At 47.6% G+C, this 22852-nt stretch overlaps 10 protein-coding genes across 10 annotated transcripts; 5 read left to right on the top strand and 5 right to left on the bottom strand.

Annotated features, from left to right (window-relative positions):
• Nucleotides 1-529: 529 nt before the first annotated feature.
• On the bottom strand, nt 530-4245 carry FCY24 (Fcy24p; the record flags this gene model as incomplete). The annotated part of the gene is made up of 2 exons (XM_024859135.1): nt 530-2145; nt 2730-4245. 2 exons carry the CDS (start codon nt 4243-4245, stop codon nt 530-532), a joined length of 3132 nt encoding a protein of 1043 aa, XP_024712809.1.
• A 333-nt stretch (nt 4246-4578) lies between these two features.
• SCO1 (Cu-binding protein) lies at nt 4579-5499 on the bottom strand (the record flags this gene model as incomplete). The annotated part of the gene is made up of 1 exon (XM_024859134.1): nt 4579-5499. The coding sequence occupies one exon, from the start codon at nt 5497-5499 to the stop codon at nt 4579-4581; it is 921 nt and encodes a 306-aa protein (XP_024712808.1).
• Nucleotides 5500-6572: 1073 nt separating this feature from the next.
• Nucleotides 6573-8351, top strand: C7M61_003799 (protein-lysine N-methyltransferase; the record flags this gene model as incomplete). Its single annotated transcript, XM_024859133.1, has 1 exon — nt 6573-8351. One exon carries the CDS (start codon nt 6573-6575, stop codon nt 8349-8351), a length of 1779 nt encoding a protein of 592 aa, XP_024712807.1.
• Nucleotides 8352-8461: 110 nt separating this feature from the next.
• Nucleotides 8462-9040, bottom strand: PHO88 (Pho88p; the record flags this gene model as incomplete). The annotated part of the gene is made up of 1 exon (XM_024859132.1): nt 8462-9040. One exon carries the CDS (start codon nt 9038-9040, stop codon nt 8462-8464), a length of 579 nt encoding a protein of 192 aa, XP_024712806.1.
• A 249-nt stretch (nt 9041-9289) lies between these two features.
• C7M61_003797 (uncharacterized protein) lies at nt 9290-11977 on the bottom strand (the record flags this gene model as incomplete). The annotated part of the gene is made up of 1 exon (XM_024859131.1): nt 9290-11977. One exon carries the CDS (start codon nt 11975-11977, stop codon nt 9290-9292), a length of 2688 nt encoding a protein of 895 aa, XP_024712805.1.
• Nucleotides 11978-13349: 1372 nt separating this feature from the next.
• On the top strand, nt 13350-13856 carry C7M61_003796 (E2 ubiquitin-conjugating protein; the record flags this gene model as incomplete). The annotated part of the gene is made up of 1 exon (XM_024859130.1): nt 13350-13856. One exon carries the CDS (start codon nt 13350-13352, stop codon nt 13854-13856), a length of 507 nt encoding a protein of 168 aa, XP_024712804.1.
• A 979-nt stretch (nt 13857-14835) lies between these two features.
• CBP1 (Cbp1p) lies at nt 14836-16245 on the top strand (the record flags this gene model as incomplete). The annotated part of the gene is made up of 1 exon (XM_024859129.1): nt 14836-16245. The coding sequence occupies one exon, from the start codon at nt 14836-14838 to the stop codon at nt 16243-16245; it is 1410 nt and encodes a 469-aa protein (XP_024712803.1).
• Nucleotides 16246-16601: 356 nt separating this feature from the next.
• C7M61_003794 (uncharacterized protein) lies at nt 16602-17039 on the top strand (the record flags this gene model as incomplete). The annotated part of the gene is made up of 1 exon (XM_024859128.1): nt 16602-17039. One exon carries the CDS (start codon nt 16602-16604, stop codon nt 17037-17039), a length of 438 nt encoding a protein of 145 aa, XP_024712802.1.
• Nucleotides 17040-17951: 912 nt separating this feature from the next.
• C7M61_003793 (uncharacterized protein) lies at nt 17952-19481 on the top strand (the record flags this gene model as incomplete). Its single annotated transcript, XM_024859127.1, has 1 exon — nt 17952-19481. The coding sequence occupies one exon, from the start codon at nt 17952-17954 to the stop codon at nt 19479-19481; it is 1530 nt and encodes a 509-aa protein (XP_024712801.1).
• An 819-nt stretch (nt 19482-20300) lies between these two features.
• C7M61_003792 (uncharacterized protein) lies at nt 20301-22398 on the bottom strand (the record flags this gene model as incomplete). The annotated part of the gene is made up of 3 exons (XM_024859126.1): nt 20301-20380; nt 20406-21167; nt 21303-22398. 3 exons carry the CDS (start codon nt 22396-22398, stop codon nt 20301-20303), a joined length of 1938 nt encoding a protein of 645 aa, XP_024712800.1.
• Nucleotides 22399-22852: the final 454 nt, after the last annotated feature.

Raw genomic sequence — 22852 nt, 5'->3', positions numbered from 1 at the left:
TGTCATTCGCCTTCTGCAGATGTACGGCATGCTTCTTGCGTCTTGAGATAACATTCATGCGCGGTCCTGTGCGGCTCACCTCCAAAAACGAGTTTGTAGTTGAATATCACATCTGAAAATGACTCATGTTCAAATTCACAGATATTCCGCTGTACACAACGCTTTCAGATTGTAACTTAATTAGTAGTCTCACGGATCCACTATCGCACGAGGGAGCTCTTGATTTGATCTACTGGGTGAACACTGATTTGTAGACCTTTTGCAACTACGCCTGCTTGTTCATTTTCCCTTATTTCTTGAATTGAGCTCTTGAGAACCTGGATTGACATTTCGTTGACTTATCTCATAGAGCTATATGCACTGAATTTTGATTTTTTTTTTTTTGAATTCCATCTTAAGTAGTGAGGGTCTAAGATCTTATTACATCGCTCGTAGATTACCCAAATCTTTCGGGAAACCCATGCGTACTCCACTCTTTTCAGACTCGTTTTCCATGGCAATGCCACCACAACTTCCTAAGCACCATCTCTCATTCAAGCGATCTCTTTCCTTGAAGCTCCTCAACCCTACTGAGAATACAAGCTGCAGCATTATCCACATCGAGTTTGATTCCTTTGATAACAATGGAAGTTTTGGAATCCTCCTCCACCAAGTGCTGACTTCTCGTTCCTTTCCCCTTGTCTAGTATCATCAAATGGACGCAATTCTGTTTCTTTATTCTCCGCCAAAACTGACGGTTTCGACCAATAAGACCTGTGAGGATCTTTGAAGGTACCAGAACTTTGCGTTCGTGAGCTCGATACCCACCATTTTCTTCAATATCGTTCACCATCTTGTTTATGGCATCTGTAGCTCCTTGAACGGCATCAGGAGGTCCTTCAATGGTGATTTCGTCTGAAGTAGGGCAGTTGAAGGTAAGGTGACCACGACGTCCCTTCAAATACTCATCCAAAATGGTCTCTTGGGTTCCTCCTTGCATGCTAAACAAAAATATCTGCATTCGACCAAGATGCAAAACGCTTCTTTCCATCGACTCTAGAATCTCGCTGCATTCTTGGAAACAATTCATGACTTCTCTCAAGCGAGAGTCTAAGCCATCTATTTGCTCATCTGTTGCATTAGACCCATCTATAAGGTAGGCGCTCTCTTCTCCAATATAGTATAGAATGTTATTCTCCAGGGCAATGTCCCCAAGCTTGTTTGAAAGGTCGTAATGCTCGATACGACTGAAACTCCCGGGAATCACTGTCACAGTCGTAGGAGTGATCTTCTTAAAAGTCTCCAACACAAATTTTTGAAAAGCTTTCACATCTTCTATCTCCCCTCTGATTTCAAAGCGCAGGTCATCGAAATCCACTTCTCCTTTACCCCAGAATTTGGACCCCAACACTTCTAGCCAAAGCATGGAAATTATCAGTGTATTATGGGATGAATCCCCAGGGATGAAATTGGGAAGTTCGACGACTTCTGTTGTATACTTTGGGGCAGCTTTCAAGATTTTTGCTTCGACTGCCTTCACTTTTTCCGGAACCCCACAAATAGTGAAACCGTGCTCGTCGAACTTGACAAGAGCATCGTCTTTTAAATCCGAGGGTATATCTCGACTTACCAAACCCAGGGTTTTTTCAGGAATGTTCACTTCTAGAACGACTGTGTCCTCCATGATTCTAGCATTGACTTGCTTGATCTCTTCCAAAGCCTCTTCCACTTTCAGTTTGGGGCCCTTTAGGTAAATGGTGTTTTCATCCGTATAGTGGGGAAAATAGAATATAAGTTCAGGGTACTTTTCCTGAAGTGGTTCTGTTTCCTTGATAATGAACATTCTTCTCGTATCTTCCACTTCGAACTCTGCAACAGAAACTTCAGTAGTCCCCTCCTCGGCTTTCTGAAGCACCTCCTCCTTTGCTGTGTCACAATCGCTCCTTTTACCTCTGATTACGACGTCCACGTCGTTGTAGTAAGCTCTATAATTGGTTGGCAATCCGAAATAAGCAAACTTGTCGTACGAAATTGCACAATTCTTCACATCGTTTCTGAGCAGCCAGCGCAGCCTTAACTGCCGTATAATCTTGATAGTCACATTGTCGTGTTTTGCAATAGCCTTTATCGTTTTCCCTCTAGGTCTAATGACAGTACGTCTCGAGGCTAGGGGTATCGTAAAGTTCGATTGACATTGCTGGTCGATGCTTGCATTCAGCATATCTGGAAAAATCACAATATAGCCTTCTAAATCATGGGCGAGTCTCTTCTTTTATAGGAAAACCACAAGATCATCAGTTGTAGATGTACGGATGTTGATCTATGAGTCTACTCACTTTTCGAGATAACATTCATGCAAGGTCCGGTGCGGCTCACCTACATAATCTGATTTTGACACCATGGCGGCAAATTTTCTCACATAAATGAGTCATTCGATATATACTTTTTGCTGTTAATACTGCCCCTGAGTAATTTTTTTTTTCTTGTTTTTCTAGATCAGCAATCCACCGCTTCCACGAAAAATGGCTGCAAATGGAACTAAGGTATGGAGGGATCTCGTTTTCCAATAAAGTGTATCAGCAGGACATTCCAATTTCCCTCATTCTCAAAGCGAATGCTATATCTCTATGAAAAACCCAACCTACGTCTTGGAACAAACACATTTCTCTATCAATCTATACACCTTCACCGTCCAAACTTCTTAAGTTCAATGTACCGAAATACCGGATACGTCAAACCTGCAAACCCACTGCACAAGTAGATTCCAAGATCGGCTCCGTCGTCACCCACCTTTTTCGCAAGAACTCCCACATAGTACACCTGGTTCATGCCCAAAACTGCCCCAGCGACTCCACACAAAAACGAAAGCGTGGCTGCAAGTCCCATACTTCGATACAGAGGTTTGTTCCAGTTGGCCCAGTTGTACAAGGTGGAGATGCTCTCCTCGTCGGTGCCGTCAAACTCGTTATGGTGCAATCTCCTTGTTGCCTTGGTGCCCCTAAATATCAAGTTCTCCTCCAAAAGCAAGGTGATATAAATGGTGATCCAGTAGCCCAACATGGGCAAGAAATTTCCCAAAATATTGTTGAGATGCTCTTTTCCCGCCAACGCAAGAACAAGGTAGATCACCGCCACCACCGTGGTCCATATCCAGCGAGGCACATACGTCAAACGGGTGTCTATAAGCTGGAACTCTAGAGCACACGAGTAGGTGTTCATGATGTTGTTGCAGATAAGCGAGATGTACAAAACAACAATGACAAACTTGCCGAATCCGTGCCAGGGTTCGAACGCCAGGGCGAAAATGCCTCCGATTCCGTAATTGTCGTAGTTCTCTGACCATGGCTGGTACGAATATGCGATAGCTCCGGCGATAACCGAGCAAATGGCTGCAAAATTGGACGGCACGGCGATTCCCAAAAACGTCAAAATGAACACCTGCCAGGAGGGTGTATCGTCGGGAAAAAGGATATAGTAGTCCGAGGCTCCTCCACCCCAGGTTGAGGTGACCGAATACGCCAATGCAAAAACAGAAAGCCACTGGCCCGTGCTTGTTTGCAGGCTGATGTTCAAATCGTCAATGGCCTGGTTAGTATCTGAAATGTGGCCGATTTTTTTGGCCACCACAATGTAGAAAAGAAGAATAGCCACATTGGTGGGAATGGCCAAAATCGACTGGAACTTGAGCAAAACCCGGATTCCAAAAACGCCGATGATCCAGCTCACCACCATGACCACGGCGATCCCGACCTCCAAATTGGCATCGCTGATCGCCAGAAGAAGCTGTCCTCCAGCTACGCAGTTGATCACAGACCAACCGATCATTCCGATAATCACGATGATGGCGACGATTTTCACAAACCACTGGCCAAAAAGGAACCGGGCCGTGACCATCTGACGACATCCCGACTGGGGCCCCATTGTGGACGAATATGCTGGAACGAGGTTGCCCAAATTGATACCCAAAAGCGATGCTACTAGGGCATTCTTCAAGTTCAAGTTGTACACCAAAGTCGGTAGGAAAAACGACGACATTGTGGTGACACCGCCACAGGCTGCGAGCCAAAGCCCTATAACCTGGATAAACAGCCTCCATTTCCCAATGGAGACCTTTTCTTCCGGAGTCACCCTCTCTATACCTCTGATCTCGACTCCGAGGTTATCGAGCTTGTACATCCACAGGAGGTACCTGGAGCTCGTAACCACATTGACTTTGTTGGTGGACTCGTCGTACTCGCTTGCAAACGAGACTTTCTCCTCTGCCATCGGAAAAACTGGAGATGGAAGTGGAAAAATTGCTGAGCTTTTTTAAACGGCTCAGGGTCGGGTGGTGTAAGCGCATATCATGCCGGCCGTCAAAGTCGGGTGCTTGTGTGCAGGATAGTATATATCGTGCGTCTCATGCGGCTATATCCACCAGAACGAGGCATCCACTTCTGTGGGGTAAATGATCCGGATGTCGTCAGTTTTTCCGGCGTCTCGATACTACATGATTCATGAATTACCGCTTCTTTCTTAATGATAATTGAGAGGACGTTCTTTCAGTCCAAAGGTTTCTTCCCTATTTAGGCTATATACATGTGGGAAGCACTGATCCCTCTACTTGTAGAGGAAACCCAACCAGGAGTTTTTCCGGGCCTCTCTCTCGGCCTCTGGAATAAACGACTCAACGTACTTTTTGATCTTTTCAGCACCCAGCTTAGCGTCCACCTCACGGCCAATAACATCCACAAAGTTACCCTCGCAGTCCATAAGATAGAAAAAGATGGAGTGGTCAACCAAGTAGTCCTGGCCAGGCTTCACATCTGGAGGCGTGGAGAAGTACACTCTGTATTTCTTGCACACGTTCTTCACCTGCTCATACGTGCCGGTCAAACCAATGATGCTAGGGTGGAAATCTTCAAGGTACTGCTTGATCACATCAGGGCTATCTCTAGCAGGATCGCATGTGATGAAAACAGGCTGCAACTCGATTCCCAGGTTGTTCTTCAAATCTTCAAGCATCTCGCCCAACTTGTCGAGCTCGTCAGGACACACGTCGGGACAATGAGTGAAACCAAAGTAGAGAATGGAGAACTTCTTCTTGTCGTTCTTCAAGTTCTCCTGAGTGAACTTTTCGCCCTTTTCGTCCACCAAAGTGAAGTTTCCACCAATCAAGGGCTTACCCACGCCCCTCTTGGCCTCCACCTCCTTCTGTAATCTCAACTTCTCCTTCTCTCTGGAAAACCACCATGTGAAGATACCTCCACCGATAATGAGAACGATAACGGCTCTCCAGGCGGCAAATTCAATGCCTTTAGAGACCGGAAGCTTCTTCAGCTGCAGCGTGCCGCCGATAGCCACACGGCTTAGAGGTCTTTTTTTGTAGTTTGGAGTGGATTTTTGATCGGCGAATTTCTCGGGTTCTTCGGAGCCGTTTTCGGGCTTTTTTTGGTTCAACAGGATCCTTGAAACGTGGAGAAAACGACTGGATAGCAAAGGAGCTCTCACGAGCGCTTGGCGGCGTAATATGGGGAGCATACTGGTGGTGCTTAGTGGAAGCGAGTAATCTAGATGGGGTGATGCTGTGGTGATGTGCAGGACATTTTGATTATTAGGTGACATCAAACGTGGAATTCCAGCAGGTTAGCCAGTATTTGGGGAAAAGGAACTGGTGTTGAATTTGATGGTTAATTTTAAGGGGTGGTTTTGATTGGATTTTGTTGAAGTGGTGTGTCAAATGTAGCAATGGTGTTGAGAAGTAAAAAAGTGATGTGAAGTATGTTAACATAATTGCAATGTTGTGGAGATTTCCAGAAAAAGAGGTTTTTGAAGAAAAATTGAAGAAGAAAATCCACTGCTATCAAAGTTGGATCTTTTGTGTGGACGAAATTTCGGCGCTCTCGGGGTTCGGTTCCTTCTCCGAGACTCACATCTCATGAAATACCTAAACCAGACTGATTCTCCCTTCAGAAAGAGAGACAATAATGCATTCAGCTGTAGTTACCGTCAATATATTTCCACTAAAATAACCAAAATCGCCGCTATCACATACTCTCGAGGTCTAGGCCACATTGCTCACATTTTGCAGCCATTCCGTAGCACCCACCAAACCACGCAATGCTCTCCAGATTTTAACAACTTCTGCCGTTCTGAAGGGATTTTTAAGAAAAACAAAAACAATTCCCAAAAATTTATGCTTTTTTGCATCCCAATACCAACAAATCATCCATCTTCATACCCTCACCTTGCATGTCTATACCCCAACCACTCACTCCCAGCTCCACAACATACAATCTCAAATCCTTCTATTTTTTAAATCCTCTCCTTTCAATCTATATCAATCCAGCATACCCTTCCTTCACTCTTTAAAAACTCATCATTTTATGCCCCCGGTCCACCACTGGACCCACCTGACCATGCACATAGACCACCCAATGCCAACCCTACCTCCCCAGGTGGCAAACTATAAATACGGCCGGATCCCCCGAAAAAACACCATCGCCAATTATTTCAAAAATCCCCGTACCCCCTTTGCTTGCACCATTGCACCACCCATCTCCCCATCCCATCTGACCCATCTACACCATCTTCGCGAAGATTCCTACCACATCATGGCGACCTTGGCTAATCTTATAGACTGGGCGTCCAAGAAAGGGTCCACCGTGAGCGAAGGAATTGAGTTCAAAAACGTCGATAATGAGGGGAACGCCGCCTACGCGTCCAAAGACGTGAACGCCGCCGAAATCAAAATCCCGGTTTCGATGGCCTTGAAGCTCAGCGATGCCCTTGAAGCTTTCGGCAAGGAAGCCAGGGACATCCCCCTGAAAACAAGAAACATCAACGCCTTGACAAAGTTGTACTTGGCCTACGAGCGCAGCCACGTTGAAACCTCCCCATTCAGCGCCTACATCTCGTCACTTCCCCAGTTTCCTGAAATGAAGGCAAGTCCATACCTCTGGAGCCCAGAGGAGACAGCCAAACTCAAGGGATCCAACTTGGGCAGCTCCTTGCGGGGAAACATCGCCAACATCGTCGAGGAGTGGTGGCTGGTGATCAGCATTTTGCCCGAAAGTATCGAGAAACCCTCCAACCACTTTGTCAACATGAAGTTCTACTACGAGCAGAAGTTCCACACGGAGGAGGAGCTCCACAAGTACATTGTGGGCGAAGGCGCCGCGTTTGACAACTGGACGTCGTTTCCCAGCTATCTCTGGGCATCCATGATCTTCAAACTGCGTTCTTTTCCAGGCTACCTTCTCAAGGACAGTAAGACCGATCCTGTGAACTACCAGCAGGAGGATAGTGCTGTTTTGTTGCCGGTGATCGATTTGCTCAACCACAGTCCCTCGGCGCAGGTGGTATGGGCGGTTCAAAACGACCAGTTTGTGTTTTCCTCTAGTACCCCATTGAAGGCTGGAGACCAGCTTTTCAACAACTACGGCCAGAAGGGCAACGAGGAGCTTCTTTTGGCGTACGGCTTCTGCATCGACAACAACGAGGCGGACTCTGTGGCGCTCAAGGTGAAGGTTCCCGTGGAGTTGTTGCCTGAGATGGAAAAGAACGGCTTGAAGTTGCCCAAGATTTCCGACTACACCACCTCGGTGGTCAAAAGCGAAAAGAAAGAGAGCTACGATGACTACAAGGACGGGCTTCTCTTCTTCATCACCAAACAGCACGTTCCAGACAACTTGGTGTTGCTTTTCCAGTTTCTCGTCAAGTCCAAGTGGGAAACCAGCCTTACGTTGAGAATGAGGCTCAGCGGACTCAATCACTTGAGACAGGCGGTGGAGTCCAAGGCGGCGCTTCTCGACTACAGCAAGCTTCCTGCCGATTCGTCCAACACCAACACCGCCAACACCAGAATCTACCTCAAGCTGCAGAAAAAGATCATGGACTCTGCGGTCAAGCACATCAAGCGCATGGAGAAGTCGCTTTTGGACGAGCAGAAAAACAAGCTTTTGACGCTCAAAAGCGTCTACAAAAGAGATACCAAGTTCCTGCGTTCTCTTCTCATCACCATGGGTGTACTGACATGGGAGGAGATTGTCGAAAAGCAGCTCATGGACCAAATCTGGCTCCTCTACCTCATCCGCTGCTACAACCGAGACGAGTACATCAAGGGTGCTCAAGACGAAGAGGAGAACTACTTGCCTGAGTGGATCAAGAAGGCTTTCATCAAGATGGACGCCGAAACCAGTATGGAGCCTGCCGAGGTGGTGCAGTTCAGGCAGCTCTACGAAAACATGATCATCCCCATGAACGAGGCGGTTCCAGAAATCTACAACAAGGGCAAGTGGACCGTGAGAGAGCTCATTGTGAGCACCAAGCTCTTGGATACCATTGGTTTTGTGCGTGGCAAGGACCAGGAGTGCATTCTCGTTGAGCAGTAAGCCAAGCGAAGCTTGCAACTGGTGGTTTCTACATCGATTTTGAAAACGTCATTAGAGCTGTGAGTCGGCGCCTCGCCTGAAGGCAAGCGACAGCGCCAATGTATATACGATTACTCCTCCTTGATACCGCCGGCACCGCTGGTCTCAGCAGCGTCAATGGAGGCCTTGTCGGTCTTGACCTCGCCACCGGCACCCTGCAAAGCCTGCAACAAGCCTGGTGCAGCCTTGAAAGGTCTCTTCAAGTCGCCCGAGGCAGCCTTGCCCCACAAGTGGATCTTGACAATGTTGGTCTCCAAGGCACCCTTGACAGACGAGATGCTCTGCATGACCAACGGGTTGGTGTATTTCATGTACACGTGCATGAAGCCCATCATGGCCAAGGAGGTGAAGAGACCCTTGATTTGCTGGTCAATCTGCTTCAAGTCGTACTCCTTGACGGTGGTCACGACGGCCTTGGGCTCGGGCTGGCCAGCCATGGGGTTGGCAGGCTCGACGTACTTCAACGTGGTCAAGTCGTTCTTCTTGTTGATGGAGAACTTGACATAGAGGCACACAGCAAAGGCAATGGCCTGGCACGAAAGATAGGCGATTCTGACGTAAAACAAGATGTCAGGGTCCTCGAGGTCCAAACGACGAGAGACCTGCATCATGACGAGCATGAGCGCCAAGTTGGTGATAGCTGGGTTCATGGTTGTAGTAGTGAGTGAGGTGTACCAGCTGGCGAAATTTTCGATATCTAAAGTATGCTCGCGGTTACCCGGCACTACTACCTGATAAGGCTGTGGAAGGTGGTGGAAGACAAAAAACAGAAATCAATCTACACATACAAAATAAAAGTGGCGGAGCCGGGCGAAAATGGCTCCGGTTTCCATGCTTCATTTTTAATTCTTACTTTTTTAGGAACTGCCTCGGCGAATCCAAGTCCGCGATAAGCCTCCCTAGAAATCGTCATCACCTTGAGTGATATCACCAAGCTCCCAACAACCCACACGGTCGTTTTTGGCCTTCTTCTCCACAGCAGCAAGCTCGTCCACGTAGTCCTTAAGATGGGCAGGTGCACGGGTTTCCACAATACCAAAACCCTCCTCGACCAACTGCTTGTTGATGGTGTAGCCTTGGTCCTGGAGCGATTTTTCAGCATCGTACAAGATACCGTCAAACTCGACGCCAGCCGTGGCAGAGGGCAACCCACTAAGCACGAGCTTCTTGTCAAACGTCAAATCCTCCAAAACGTAAATGGCCTCGGTCAAGTAGTCCCTAGGCTGGGTAGGAGGTAAGGTGATATTTTGCAACTTCAAGGTGTGTGCAAAAGGCTTGATCACGTCAACGCCAAACTTCTTGGGAAGCGCCCGCAAGTCGGCCAAGCCCACATTGTCGATGTTGCCAAAGTCCACGTGCTTCACCTCGTACTTGTTGGAGCTTCTGTCGTAGTTCAACACCTTGGCACGGTAGTACTTGCCGTTTTCGGTGAATTTGGCAGACACAATTTCGTTTTTGCGGGGGCCCTTGGTCAAGTTAACAGGCAAGTCGGCCAGGTTGGCGCTGGCACTGGCGTTCTGGAGGTGGAAGTCGTTGAACTCTTTCTTAAACTGGGTGAATGTGGCTGCTGTGGCGCTGTCGATCAAGTGGTACGACAAAACCTGCGATGTGCTGATATCCACCACCTCGATATCGAAAAACTTGGGTTTGGCGGCCTCCAAGTTGAGCTGCTGCAAACGGGCGCTGGCCTCGTTGGCCTCGTTTTGTGCCTGGGCTTCGTCGTAGTCCTTCCAGATACCCTTGTGGGCAGATTTGGCAGAATCCTCGGCTTTTTCAAGCTCAGCGCCGTACTTGTTGGAATTCACCGCAAGACCGTGAACCGTGGCCAAACCGCTGGCCAAAAGCTCAATCTGCACGGGCTTCAAGGCCTGGGCATTGGCGTACAAGTTGCCGATGAAACCGCCAATCTTGTCGGTGTCGTAGACGTCAAACTCGACGTTTCTCTGCAAGTACTTTCTGTTCATGTACTCGAGCCCCTCGGCGCCGGACTCCTGGGACTTGCTGTTGGACAAGCCGCCCAAGATCAACGTCAACTTGGTGCCCTCCTTGGGGTTATACAAGCGCACACGGTTCACGCCAGGAATGAACTCCACGTAGAAACCGGAAATACGGCCCTTTTTCTGGAACCCGTTGAAAAACGTCTTGGCCTTTTGCACGTTCTCCGAGGCGTTCACCACTCGGGAGCCGATGGTGAGAATCTTGGAGATGTCTCCGTTGAAGTAGACACCCTTTTTGCCGAGCTTCTTCTGCTCCTCCTCGAGCTCCACGAGCCTGTCCCAGTTCATGGAACGCTCGCCGGCGGTCTGCTTGTTGTGCTTGATCACCGTGGCGAAACCGTGGGACACAATCTGCTCCGAAACGTCCTTTCCACCGATTTTGAGCGAAACCAAAAACCGCAGATCCAAGCCGAGCTCCTCGTTGGCGCCTCTGAAGCCGTCAATGTACATCGAGGCGGTTTTGCCAATCGCCAAGCTCCTCAGGTACTCCCTGGCCATCTGCACCAAGGCCTGTTGCTGCAGAGCGTTGGAAGTGACAGTGGTATCATTAGGTCTGGGTGCTCTGAGCGACGCCAATTGCACGGTGATTTCCTCGGCGGAGGGCAAGCGCACGTTGAAGGTGTCGGCGTTGACGATTTTGGCGATGGTGACGTTTTCAACCGTCACTCCGGGTCTCAAGGTCTTGGAGGAACTCTTTGCACTAGGAGCAGGGGCAGAAACCAGCGCAAATTGCCCTTTACCCAACGCTTTGGCGGTCTGCTCGGCCTTACGCAAGCCGCTCATGATGGCGGATCCAATAAGCGACGATTGCCAGTCCACAACCTCCGCAAAGCCGTTTTCCAAGAGCTTCTCGTGAATGCTGTGTCCAGACGGATGCTCCACAAGCACCAACGGAATGCCGGCCTGGTTGTGGCCAATCACGGTCACCTTGATCTGGGCCTTCGTCAAAAGACGGTCCTCCACAAACTGCTTGGCCTGTTGAGCCACCTTCACCACAGATGCAGAAGGGTCGTCTGTTCTGGGCGTCTTGATACCGGCCAAAAGCAACGGCTGCTCCACGTGCTTGTTCTTGCTGACCAAAATGCGCCCCACTATACGGTCGCCACTGATCACCTTCTCCACAATCGCAGGCAAGGCCTTCTTGGCTTCAATGTCCTCAGATAAGGGCACCACCTCAGGCTCCACGAACTTGGGCGCCCAGATCCCCACTTTCCGGGATTGCGCCTCCAGCTCGGCCTTTCTCAAACGCTCCACAAACTCCACCTCCGTGTCCTCCTCCACACGGATATTGTCCTTGAGCTTGACCATGCCCTTTTCCAACAAGTACTCGATCAACGACAGGAAAATGGGCGCCCGGATGTCGCCAAACTCCTTGCCCGAATTTGGCATCTTGAAGAGCACCTCGAACTTGACCTCCTTGCCAATGACCAACTGGCGCAAGAAATCTTTGGCCAAGAAGGAATCGCCTCTGACGTACTGGAGGGTCAAAGTCCGTTCAGGCACGGGGAATTGGGCCGTTTTCGTGGGCACAAGCACCACGGTGTCGCCACTCAAGACGTTTTTGACCTTCGCTGCGAGCGTCTGGGCCATTTTGGGAAAAAGTGGGTTTTTGTGTGGAGAAGTGGTTGGAACTTTTGGTGATTTCGACGAGGCCGCCTGATCTGTGGTGCACGGGTGTGGCGGGGTGGTTACAGGGTTGCCGGTTATGGCGGTTTCCTCCAGGCCAATTGGCCCAGGTGGGATAAAGTTTTGAAAATTTTGCTTTTGAATGTGTATCTTGACTTTTCTCGTTGCTTTATCGCCGGGTTTGCAGGTTTTGGTTGGGATGTTCCCCAGATTCTATTGTGGAGGACCAGGGCTTTTTCGCAGCCATTGTAGCCACACTGATAGTGGAGGAAATGGGAATTGAGGAGGTGTAGCGGGAGGTTTATACCATTTGGTGAGTGTTGTGGAGGCTTTTGACTCTTTTGCTTTAATTTGATTCTTTTTGGCTGTGAAAAGGCGGGGGTGGGGTGGAATGGTCTGGGGTGTGGGATCTGAAAAATGTGAAAAATTCGAGTCATCTGATGATCCCAGACATGGAGTTTCAGCTTGGGGTGAAAAGCTCCGGGATTCTGTAGCTATTAGCTATTTTTGCTGGTTTTGAAGACATTTTGGCTTATTGTTCGGTAAACGTCATCTTGTGCCACGGTAGGTTCTGAGTTTCGCTTAGTAGCTAGACCCTTAAAAGCCATCCACTTATCACCATACTGTTAATGTTTTCAAAACACTGATGCTGTCGATTATTTCCAAACAATTTACTCACCGGTTATCTAAAAATTCCACTTGACACAAAAACGTACATCTTTCTGTTCATCACCATTTCCTCCAGAATATCACTACGTATCCACAGTTTGGCTGCGAAAAACGCAATAGCCAGAGAAACACAAAAATTAACATGCCCACCAAAAATCGAAAGCGAGCTTGATTTGTGTGAAACTCGACAAATCACAACAAAACCACCTCTTCTATGTCTCCACAAAATTTCAGCGTGCTGCCTGCCTCCCATGGTTAATCCGACCACCATACCTCTTCGAGCATGTGAATCAACGAACACAGACAAACAGCACCCATAACCAACGAGGCCAACCAAAAAGGGACATTTACTGACGATCTCAGTGAATTTAAAGATCACAAAATAACATTCCATCCTTTCTCAATCCACCCACCATCCTCACCCTCAATCCATATACCACTCACTATAAACCACCACCCCAATCCACCAACCAGCCAGACCCACACAAACCCAAATAAACCCAGCCAAAACCAACAACCCAACCACTTCAACATCCAAGCATACCCTCCAACTACTTTTTAAATTAATAAAAGTCAATCTCACGTAAACCCACACCCCCCAAACCCTCCAGTACTTAAAAGCCGCGAATCCACCTCACCTAACTTTCCACAAACCACACCCCAATTCATGCCCCCACGCTCCACCGCCCAGAAACGCTTGCTCAAGGAGTACCAGCAGCTATCACGAGATCCCCCACCCGGCGTCGTGGCTGGCCCACTTTCCGAGGACGACTTGTTCGTGTGGGACTGTCTTCTTGAAGGACCCGCTGGAACCCCATACGAGAACGGTGTCTTTTCTGCCACGCTCAAGTTTCCCCTGGACTACCCGTTGAGCCCTCCTCTGCTCACCTTCACGCCACCGTTGCTCCATCCGAATATTTATGCCGACGGAAACGTGTGCATCAGTATCTTGCACCCTCCTGGTGAAGACCCCAACCAGTATGAAAGACCCGAGGAGCGCTGGCTGCCGGTGCAGAGTATCGAGAAGATCTTGTTGAGTGTGATTTCGATGTTGGCGGAGCCCAATCCCGAGAGCGGTGCTAATATTGACGCTTGCAAGTTGTGGAGAGACCACCGGGAGGAGTACGACAAGCAGGTGCGTAACCATGTTCGGAAGACGCTTGGGCTTCAGTAGGTGACGAGGCCGGCTGTGCGGGAAGAAGCCAGCGTCAGTGTGTTAGGCAATAGACTCTAGAGAAATGATTGTAGGGAGGCGCAAAGTGATTGCTTTGTATGGTTGTATCTGTGGCTGTCTGATGAGCCGGTTTAGTTTAAGAGGGTGTCGTCAATTGGTCAAGTTCTCCCAAGAGGAACTTTGGTAATTCTCTTAGGGCAGCAAGGCTTGTTTGAGGAGGTTTTGGCTCAAGCTATGAATTGATTTGAATTATAAATCGAAGATTCATTTAGTGACACCTTTATCAAAGGAACAGTAGGTATGTGAATTAACACGAAGCCGGAAGCCGTGTCTGGTGTCAAACAATTTTATTACATCTCGAATATCTAGCAGAATTCAATTCAATATAGATCTGATCTTTCCATTTGTCAGCGTTTGCCATGAGGCTGGGTATATCAAGGGTATAGGTTTTAATGTTGGATGAGATCGATAAGAAGTCCAGATTTGCGGGTTCGACCACCCAAACTGAAATTCTGGCGACATTGAACTAATTCACTTAAAGGCCTTTTATGTACCGCCTGCTTTAGATACCTTCGTATTGTCTTATAACCTAAATCTGCAATCTACAAGTTGAAGAATCAAAAAAGTAGACATATTTGTGCAAAGTTGACCACCCAAGGCACAAATTCTAAGAATTTCTACAAAAAAAAAAATGTGAAAAAACAGTATCGCTCCATCTATCGACTCACCAAACCAACCTCACTGTAGATATGGTCACCCCATAAGTCTCACTAATATAAGTACCCAACCCATCCGACCAACAATCCGAAAAATTACATCCAAAACAAAAAAATCCCAACCAATTGAACATCCAAATACCATAAATCAAAAATCCACCCCCACTTAATACCACCCCCCTCCACATTGTCCCACCTCGGTCCCGGACTTCCTCCACAGATCGCGGAATCAACAGATAAGAACTACACCTACCACTTTCTTTATGACCAGCAAATCCGTCACCATCGTCGGCGGGGGCATTTCCGGCCTCAAGGCCGCCCACGTGCTTCTACAAAGCGGCGTTTTCACCAAAGACGATATCGTAATTCTTGAAGCCCAGAACAGACTAGGTGGTCGGATCAAGACCGATCGAGAGCTGAGCAAGTTGGGGGTTCCGTATGATCTTGGAGCCGCGTGGTTTCACGACGCCTTGACCAATTCCGTTTTGTACGACAGCATTGAAAACGGCACGTTCGTCCCGCTGAAGGACGGCTACTTTGACGATAAGGACATTGCCATATACGCCAGGGAACACGATGGACCTTTGGACACGAACAACTGGAAATTGGCCCGTGTGCTCGAGGACATGGAGAAGTACATGGAATTGTACTATATGGAGGGCTTGGACGTCAAGGACATGAGCTTGGACGACTTTGCCAAGGTGTATGTGGACAAGTACAAGGCGTTTCTTACGCCTGAGCAGCTCCGGTACTGCAGTCGTCTTCTTCGGTACTTTGAGCTTTGGTTCGGCATTCCGTCGTACGAGATTCTGGCAAAGTACGCCCCGATGGACCACCAGGGACGGAACTTGTACGACAAGAAAGGGCACGGTTTTGCCGTGGACCACCTCGTGTCTCAGATAGACTGTGAGATCCGCAAGGAGACGCAGGTGACACGTATACAGAGAGACGTCAAGGGGGCCAGAAGGCACAGATTGGAGCTTGCTGACGGTAGCTTTGTTGATACGGACTACGTGGTGGTGACGGTTCCTCTCAGCATTCTTAAACTCCAGGAGGGACCGCAAAACATAGTCTGGGAGCCACCGCTTCCACAGCCCGTGACAGAAGCGCTCGACAAAATATCCATGGGCGCCTTGGGCAAGGTTGTGCTTGAGTTTGACATTATCTGGTGGGACAAGACCCAGGACCGGTTCGATATTGTTCCCGACGAGGTCTCTTCGCATGGACAGGTGCCTCAATCGTGGGAGTACCCGATCTACATTATCAACTACGCACGTGTGTTCCCTGGAACAGCCTCGTTGGTGATTCTTACCCAGCTGCCTGTGACAGAGTACCTCGAGCTGCACCCAGCGCAGGCCTGGCAGTACTTGAAGCCAATGTTGCTGAAGTTGAATGTGTCGAGCTTCTCGGTGCCTGATCCTATCAACACCATTGTGACCGACTGGACGAAGAATCCGTTTGCCAGGGGTGCCTACTCTGCTATTCGTACTGGCGAGTGTCCTGATGACGTTATTATCCAGCTCAGTGGTGAGCACGACGGGGTGGGTTTGGGAGCAGGCCTGACCATTCGTTTTGCAGGCGAGCACACCATCGCTGATGGCGGTGGATGCATTCACGGAGCTTACGATTCTGGAAAACGGGCCGCCGAGTGGATCGTAGAGCATGCGAAGTAGGCCAGTCGATGGAACAGAGGGGGAAAACCGAAGATAAAAGCTGAACTGGAATTTCTGGACTAGAAGGAGGCAATTGGGTGCAATTGAGTGATTATCAGGAGGGTGTGGTGAGAATGGGTGCAAATTCTGTCTTGTTCAGCTCCACAGTTCTACACAACGCTGTTCACATCAACATCCACCAGTCAAAAGAACAAAACGAAACGACAAAATCATATCGAATTGCCCTTGGCAAATTCCTTCCTTGATATATATTTCTGAAACCCCTAGGGGCCTCCACCTCCAGCAACGCTACTGTGCAGACAGGGCACTTTTTTTAACTAAGCGCATCGCACCGGCATCACCACCACTATTCCAACATGGCCACCAAATTCGACGCTGAAAAAGCAGAGAACCTCGAGGACATCGAGAAGCAGTTTGCCGTCAAGGCCGTGCACCAGGCCGAGGCTTACTGGAAGTTGATCTCCAAGGTCAAGGCTTCTTCTCTCAGATTAACCAACCACGACAACGAGATCTTCGACGCCTTGGTGGAGGAGTTCCCTGAGTTCAAGACCAAGGAGGCTGCTTTCCAGATCAACGAGGACGCCATGAAGAGCAAGGAGGGCAAGGCCAAGTGGAGAGCCTTCTGCGAGAAGTTCAAGGACATTGACGACTACAACTTCGGCACCCTTTTAAGAGTCAAGGCCGACGACGAGTACTCGCAGGAGAACTCGATCTTTGCCGTTAGAATCCAGTTCTACGCTGTCGAGATTGCCAGAAACAGATATGGCTTGAACGACTGGGCCTCCGGCAACTAGGACATCACGAATACATGAACATACGAGTGGAGTGTAGGAGGACAGGATGAGCCGAGTTCTGAAAATTCGGAATGGTTCAGGAATGTAGATAGAAAGATTGAAGCAGGGTGAGCGGCATAGTGAGGTTTTGATGTAAATGCACATTGATTAGAGGGCAATGCAATTGACGGATTTCAGAGCCTTGATTCTAAAAACTCTATGGTTTTTAGTTGCTCTTAAACGGTTGGAATGGCTCTTTAAGTAATCCAACTTTCATGGAGAATTCAGCTTCTTGTGACAGATCCTCTGATTCATGAGATTCCTCAAACCATATATTTTGTCACATTTATTCAAAGCATTTCCATTGGACACTGGCTTGTTAAATTGTACGACGATGCTCAGCTACAGACAATGAAGAGTACTGGTTGCCTTAGCAACGCCAAGAAACGAGGTCTTATCATCAGCACTGTCGATTGATATACGTAAAAGGGCGCCATCAGCAGAAATGCATATTTTCTAATTGTGAATATTAAGATGGGTTTGTAGACGAATTAAAAGACCCCAAATCGATACCCATTTTGAATCCAAAACGCTATCTGAAAGCATACAACCCCCTCACATGGGAAATGGCTACCGAACAATGAAAGCTCTTATCAGACGGGGTACCATCCAACCAAATTTCCGTATTTCTTAGTCCATAAAAAATTGCAAGCCATCCGTAGTTTAAAACCTCTTTTGACTAAAGCTACATTGCCAAATGGCCAATTCCCATAATCAATCACCCAATTAAAATAGAAACACCTCCCATAAAACCACCCCACAGCACAAATTCCCACACCATCTCGCATGGCATTATCAGACGCACGGCTAGATAAGACTTTTCATGAAACATAGATAAGACCCCGAAGGCCTTCTTTTCAGCTAGAACCAAAAATGTCCAAACCTGACGTTCCAGAGACGCCAAAGCCCTTGGAAGTCACCAGTCTTGAAAGCCATCCAGAGGAAATCGTCCACGACGAGAGAGAACGACGCCTCGAACAAGGAACCAATATCTTCGACCGTATAGGCCTCAAGTTCAACGCCGAAATCAGAGGAGTGGAGCGGGTCCCCGAAGATAAAAGAGTCGATACCAACTGGACCTCACCACTAACCATGTTTCTTTCACCCAGCATGTCGATAGCCGCTTTAAGCACAGGCATGTTGGGACCCACTTTCTACAACCTCGATTTCCGTACGTGTGTTTTGGTGATTGTGTTTTGGTCCATTATAGGCTCCATGGCGGTGGGCTTTTTTGCAACCTTTGGCGCCAGATTTGGAATCAGACAGCAGATTCTATCACGGTACTTCACCGGAAACGTCATGGGCAGAATTTTTGCATTTTTCAACGTCGTATCCTGCTGTGGCTGGAACGCCGTGAACATTCTTCCGTCTGTCCAGATGCTAGCCTCTATAGGTCCTCTTCCGCCGTGGGCTGGGTGCATTATACTAGTGGTGGTCACTTGTGTAGTGGCCTTGCTCGGGTACAAGGCGATCCACATTTACGAGCGGTACTCGTGGATTCCGAATTTTGTCATTTACTTGATTGTCATTGCCCGCTTGACCATGTCGGGAAACTTCACCTGGGGTACTATGGAAAGTGGGACCCAAACCGCAGGCAATGTGCTCAACTTTATCAGTACGGTTTTTGGATACACGGCTGGATGGTCGTCGTCTTCGGCTGATTTCTTCGTTTACATGCCTTCAGATACTCCGTCGTGGAAGATCTTTGGTTGCATGGTTGTGGGACTTAGTACGCCTTGTATCTTTACCCTCACACTAGGAGCAGCCTGTGCTATGGGTACTTTGAGGGACCCCACATGGAAAGCCGCTTTTGACGACGGATCCGTAGGCGGGTTGGTCAACATGATTTTGAACGTGAACAATCTCCACGAATTCGGCCGTTTTTGTATGGTGGTGCTTGGTCTTTCTTCGATTGCAAATAACTTGCCTGGTTCTTATTCGCTAGCACTAGCAGTTCAGGCTATTTGGCTGCCATTAGCCAGATTTCCCCGTTTGGGCTGGTGCTTGATTGGGAATTTCGCCTGTCTAGCCCTAGCCATCCCGGTGTACTACGTTTTTTCGGAAACCATCAGCAACTTCTTGAGCATCATCGGCTACAACATCGCCATATACCTTGGGATTTCGCTCACAGAGCATTTTATTTATAGAAGGGGCTTTGGAGGCTACGATGTGAGTAACTACAACGATCGGAAGAGCATTCCTATAGGGTATGCTGGTGTGACGGGTTTCCTCTTTGGGGTGGCATCTACGGTTTTGCTGATGAACCAGACATGGTACCAGCTGGTGATAGCACGGCAGTTTGGAACCGATGGCGGGGATCTTCTGTTTGAGTTGAATGTGGTGTTTGCGTTTGTGGGGTACAACTTGGTACGGCCTTTTGAGAAGAGGTATTTTGGGCGGTAGGGAGGGAGATATAGCTTTCGTTTTCATTCAATGATGAAGAAAAAAAAAAAAAAAAAAAAAAAGCTAAAATTGCAGTGCAGACAATGGTCGAGTGTTTTGCAAGGCGTTCGTATCATTAGGTTAGGTACCTTATTGTGATTGAACAAATGGAGGATCAGAATAGACGAGTCTGAGACTGATGTTCCAGCTTTCTCATGAAACAAGCTGGTCTGGAAGCTGAAAAGATGGTTTTCTCCAAGTAAAATGGAATAGAATTTTCCATTAAATCAGATAAATTTAACGGAGAAAAAAAAAAGAAAGAAATTGTTTGGCTTGAGCTGGGGAAAGTAACCTTGCTGTTTTGAAGGTATCACAATGGCCCACACCGGTTTCACCTTTCCTCAGTGGGCTTTCCAACGAACTAACAAAAGCTAATGGAGAATTGGATGTATCAGCATCAATAGCGTGAATTGAAGCAGGTGCCAGTAAACTTCAAACGAATAAAGAGGTAATAAATTAAATAAATTTGATCATTTTATCGAAACTAACGCTAGGTCGAGCTCCTCCAACTCAAGCCTTTAAACCTAGAACAATGCCACCACCACCACCACCACCATTATTAAGATAGCAGTTGAAATAGAGAAAAATAACAAGTTTTTTAGATATGATCAAAGATAAAGAACAACCCGTCATTAGATGATGACTCGAAGAGACGACTCAACTTGTGGCAATGACTTTCCCTTTGATACTATACCTTCTACATCCTTCTTTTTTTCCATTTTAATATATATACTATTTATTATTTAGACTATAGACGATTCAGGAAGCTTTCACCATCCATCAGCAACCGAAGTCCCACATTCCTCTTGCAGTTTCAGGACAGTGGCCACGCTCCAATTGCAGTTTCAGGGTAGGGTCCGCTTTTTCTTTGCAGTTTCAGAGCACTTTCCTTTTGCAGCTCCAGGGCAATGAATATCTGTTGTCCCCAGCCACGCTCGTCATCCTTATCGTTCACGGAAAAGTGGACTTCCAAAAAATGACACACATTCCAGGAACTTGGCTCGAGGCTTTCGGGAATTTTGCCTTTGAGAACTGCTTTAGAAAGCGTAACAGCACAAGCCGAAGGGTCACCAGGAACAGCTTCTTTAAAGTCACTGACCTTGAAGGGCAGGAAATTGTGCTCCTCAAACAACAATCCCGCTTTCCAAACCTGGCCTGCCTTCACGGTCTTGAAATACACCTTCATGTGCTTGAACTGGATATCTTCCACCAAGTCCTCTGAGCTCAGTGGAAGCATAAGCGTGACATCCACAAGCTCAGATAAGTGCATTCCAGGAACTGCAATTGCTTCACCGCTCCATCCGTGTGACTGCTTGAAACGTCCGTGTTTGGTAGCTGTAAAACGAATAGAAAGCGGCACACAATCGTCTCCAATAAAGAAAACTTGATCTCTCATAGCTCTCACTGGTCGGTAGTCGAGGTCGACAGCTTGAACAATCTCGTCTTCAACCAACAAGCACCTCGAGGCATAGGGCTTGTTTGAGTTTGTTGCGTCGCCTCCAGAAACTGGTTTTTTGGTGATTCTTGTGAGCTGACGGACCCTTGAACTGAGGAGCTGTTCCTGATTTTCTGCCTTCAGTTGATAAAGGCCCTCGAGATGTTTGCGTGGTCTGGCAACGGGTAACTTCAAGAATTGTTCATCTTCACCTAGTGATGCTCCGTTTATCGTGAACGTATGGCAACCCAGAGCCCCCGTATTGTGGGATTGAAGAAGACAGTGCAGAAAATCGTCCCCAAGTTCATAAACCCCGTTTTGGAACAGATTGCTGCAAATTTCTACACTTTTTCCTCCCGAAGGGGCCTGGAAATAACGAACAGTGGAGAAAAAGTCCCATCCATAGTAGCTGAGTTCGTCGATTTCCAACATATCAAACTCCTCCTTCTGCTCTTTTGCCACGTTCAACTCCATAAATGCCGTGGCGCAAATGTATGGACAGTCCTTGTAATTCACCTTTACGGTTATGTTTAACCCGTAACTTCTCGTGAGGTCCTCGACAAAAAAGGAAGGTCCAATGTCAGGCAAATTTGTGGCGAAAAGGTGTGACGGGATTTCCAAGGCGCCTTCAGAAAGATACATCATTTCAAAAGGTGCCTTTTTGACCAACAACGTGGAACGGACGTCTTTGAAAAAATGTCCCTCCTCATGGACACTGACAAACTCCTGGAGCTCGATGCAAATGTCGGTGATTACGAACGGATCACTGTCTATTTCACCTGGTTCTGAAACACTGAATTTCAATGAAAGAAAGTCTGGAAGTGCCATTTCTGGAAGCACAATACGATGATAAGCTTTCTGACAAAACCATGACGCCTGCTTGAATTCGGCATTGAACGAAAGCGTGATGTCTTCATTTAATTTGTGCTTTGAGCCTGTATTCATCTCGGACCCAACTCCGTAGATCAGATGGGTCATTGGAAATTTAGGGCCCGGGAAATCATTAATTTCTTTCCCCTTTTCAAAAAAGCAGCTTCCAACAATGGGCATCAACATGTCATGATTGGACCATGCAAACGTTATTCTCGTGGAACGGACAAGGAAAACCACTTTATCGGTATCCGAAGGAGGGTGTTGCCCAAATGAAGGAATGCCGTGTTTTGAACGTCCAGAATCAACAAGACTCTTGATATTTGGCGCTGCATTCTCATTTGGAAGTTGGAGCTCACTCACTTGAAACAAATCGTCCAGGATTTTGAAACCGATCGTTCTGAGTGTTTGGGCCTCGTGATTTAAAACCTTGGGAAACTTCTCTTTGAAATCATCCAAATTTTTCCCATGCTTGCGGAACTCGAACCGAGTCTCCACTTTCTTTAGTAAAGGCTCCTGTGGAGGCTTTTCACTTTCGAAATAAAAGTTTACAATTTTCTTCAACAAATCCATGATTGGTGGTTGTAGATTGAGAACAACACCATGGGTTTATATGCTTCTCGAGGCATGATCCGAGTCTCTTGTTCTTACCGAGAAGGTGTTGATAATAATTGTTTGGAGGCCAAAGGTCATCGCTTGGTGAACCTTCCTTTTTTTCTCTTTCTTAATGACTATCATTTCCCCAAAGAGCCTACGTCCCGTTCTAAGTTTATCGTTATTTTTACTGAGGAAAGTTTAATCTCAGACAAGTGTTTCAGAAGTTGAGGTACACACCAGGCTTCAACCCATGCCCAAGGAGTCACTATTCCTATTCTATATCGTTATGTTTATAGAGGAAGGTTTAATTCACAGTTAAAAAATTGCAAGGTTTCGGATTATCCATCAAACTGTGAACACTCGTTAAACACAGAGTCACTGCCCCATTGTATGAGCAGCGTCTTTCCTACGACGTTTCAAAAAATATATT

Source organism: Candidozyma pseudohaemuli (assembly GCF_003013735.1).
Source record: "Candidozyma pseudohaemuli strain B12108 chromosome Unknown scaffold00010, whole genome shotgun sequence".
Classification (NCBI taxonomy): Eukaryota; Fungi; Ascomycota; class Pichiomycetes; order Serinales; family Metschnikowiaceae; genus Candidozyma; species Candidozyma pseudohaemuli.
This window is presented reverse-complemented; position numbering and strand designations above follow the sequence as displayed.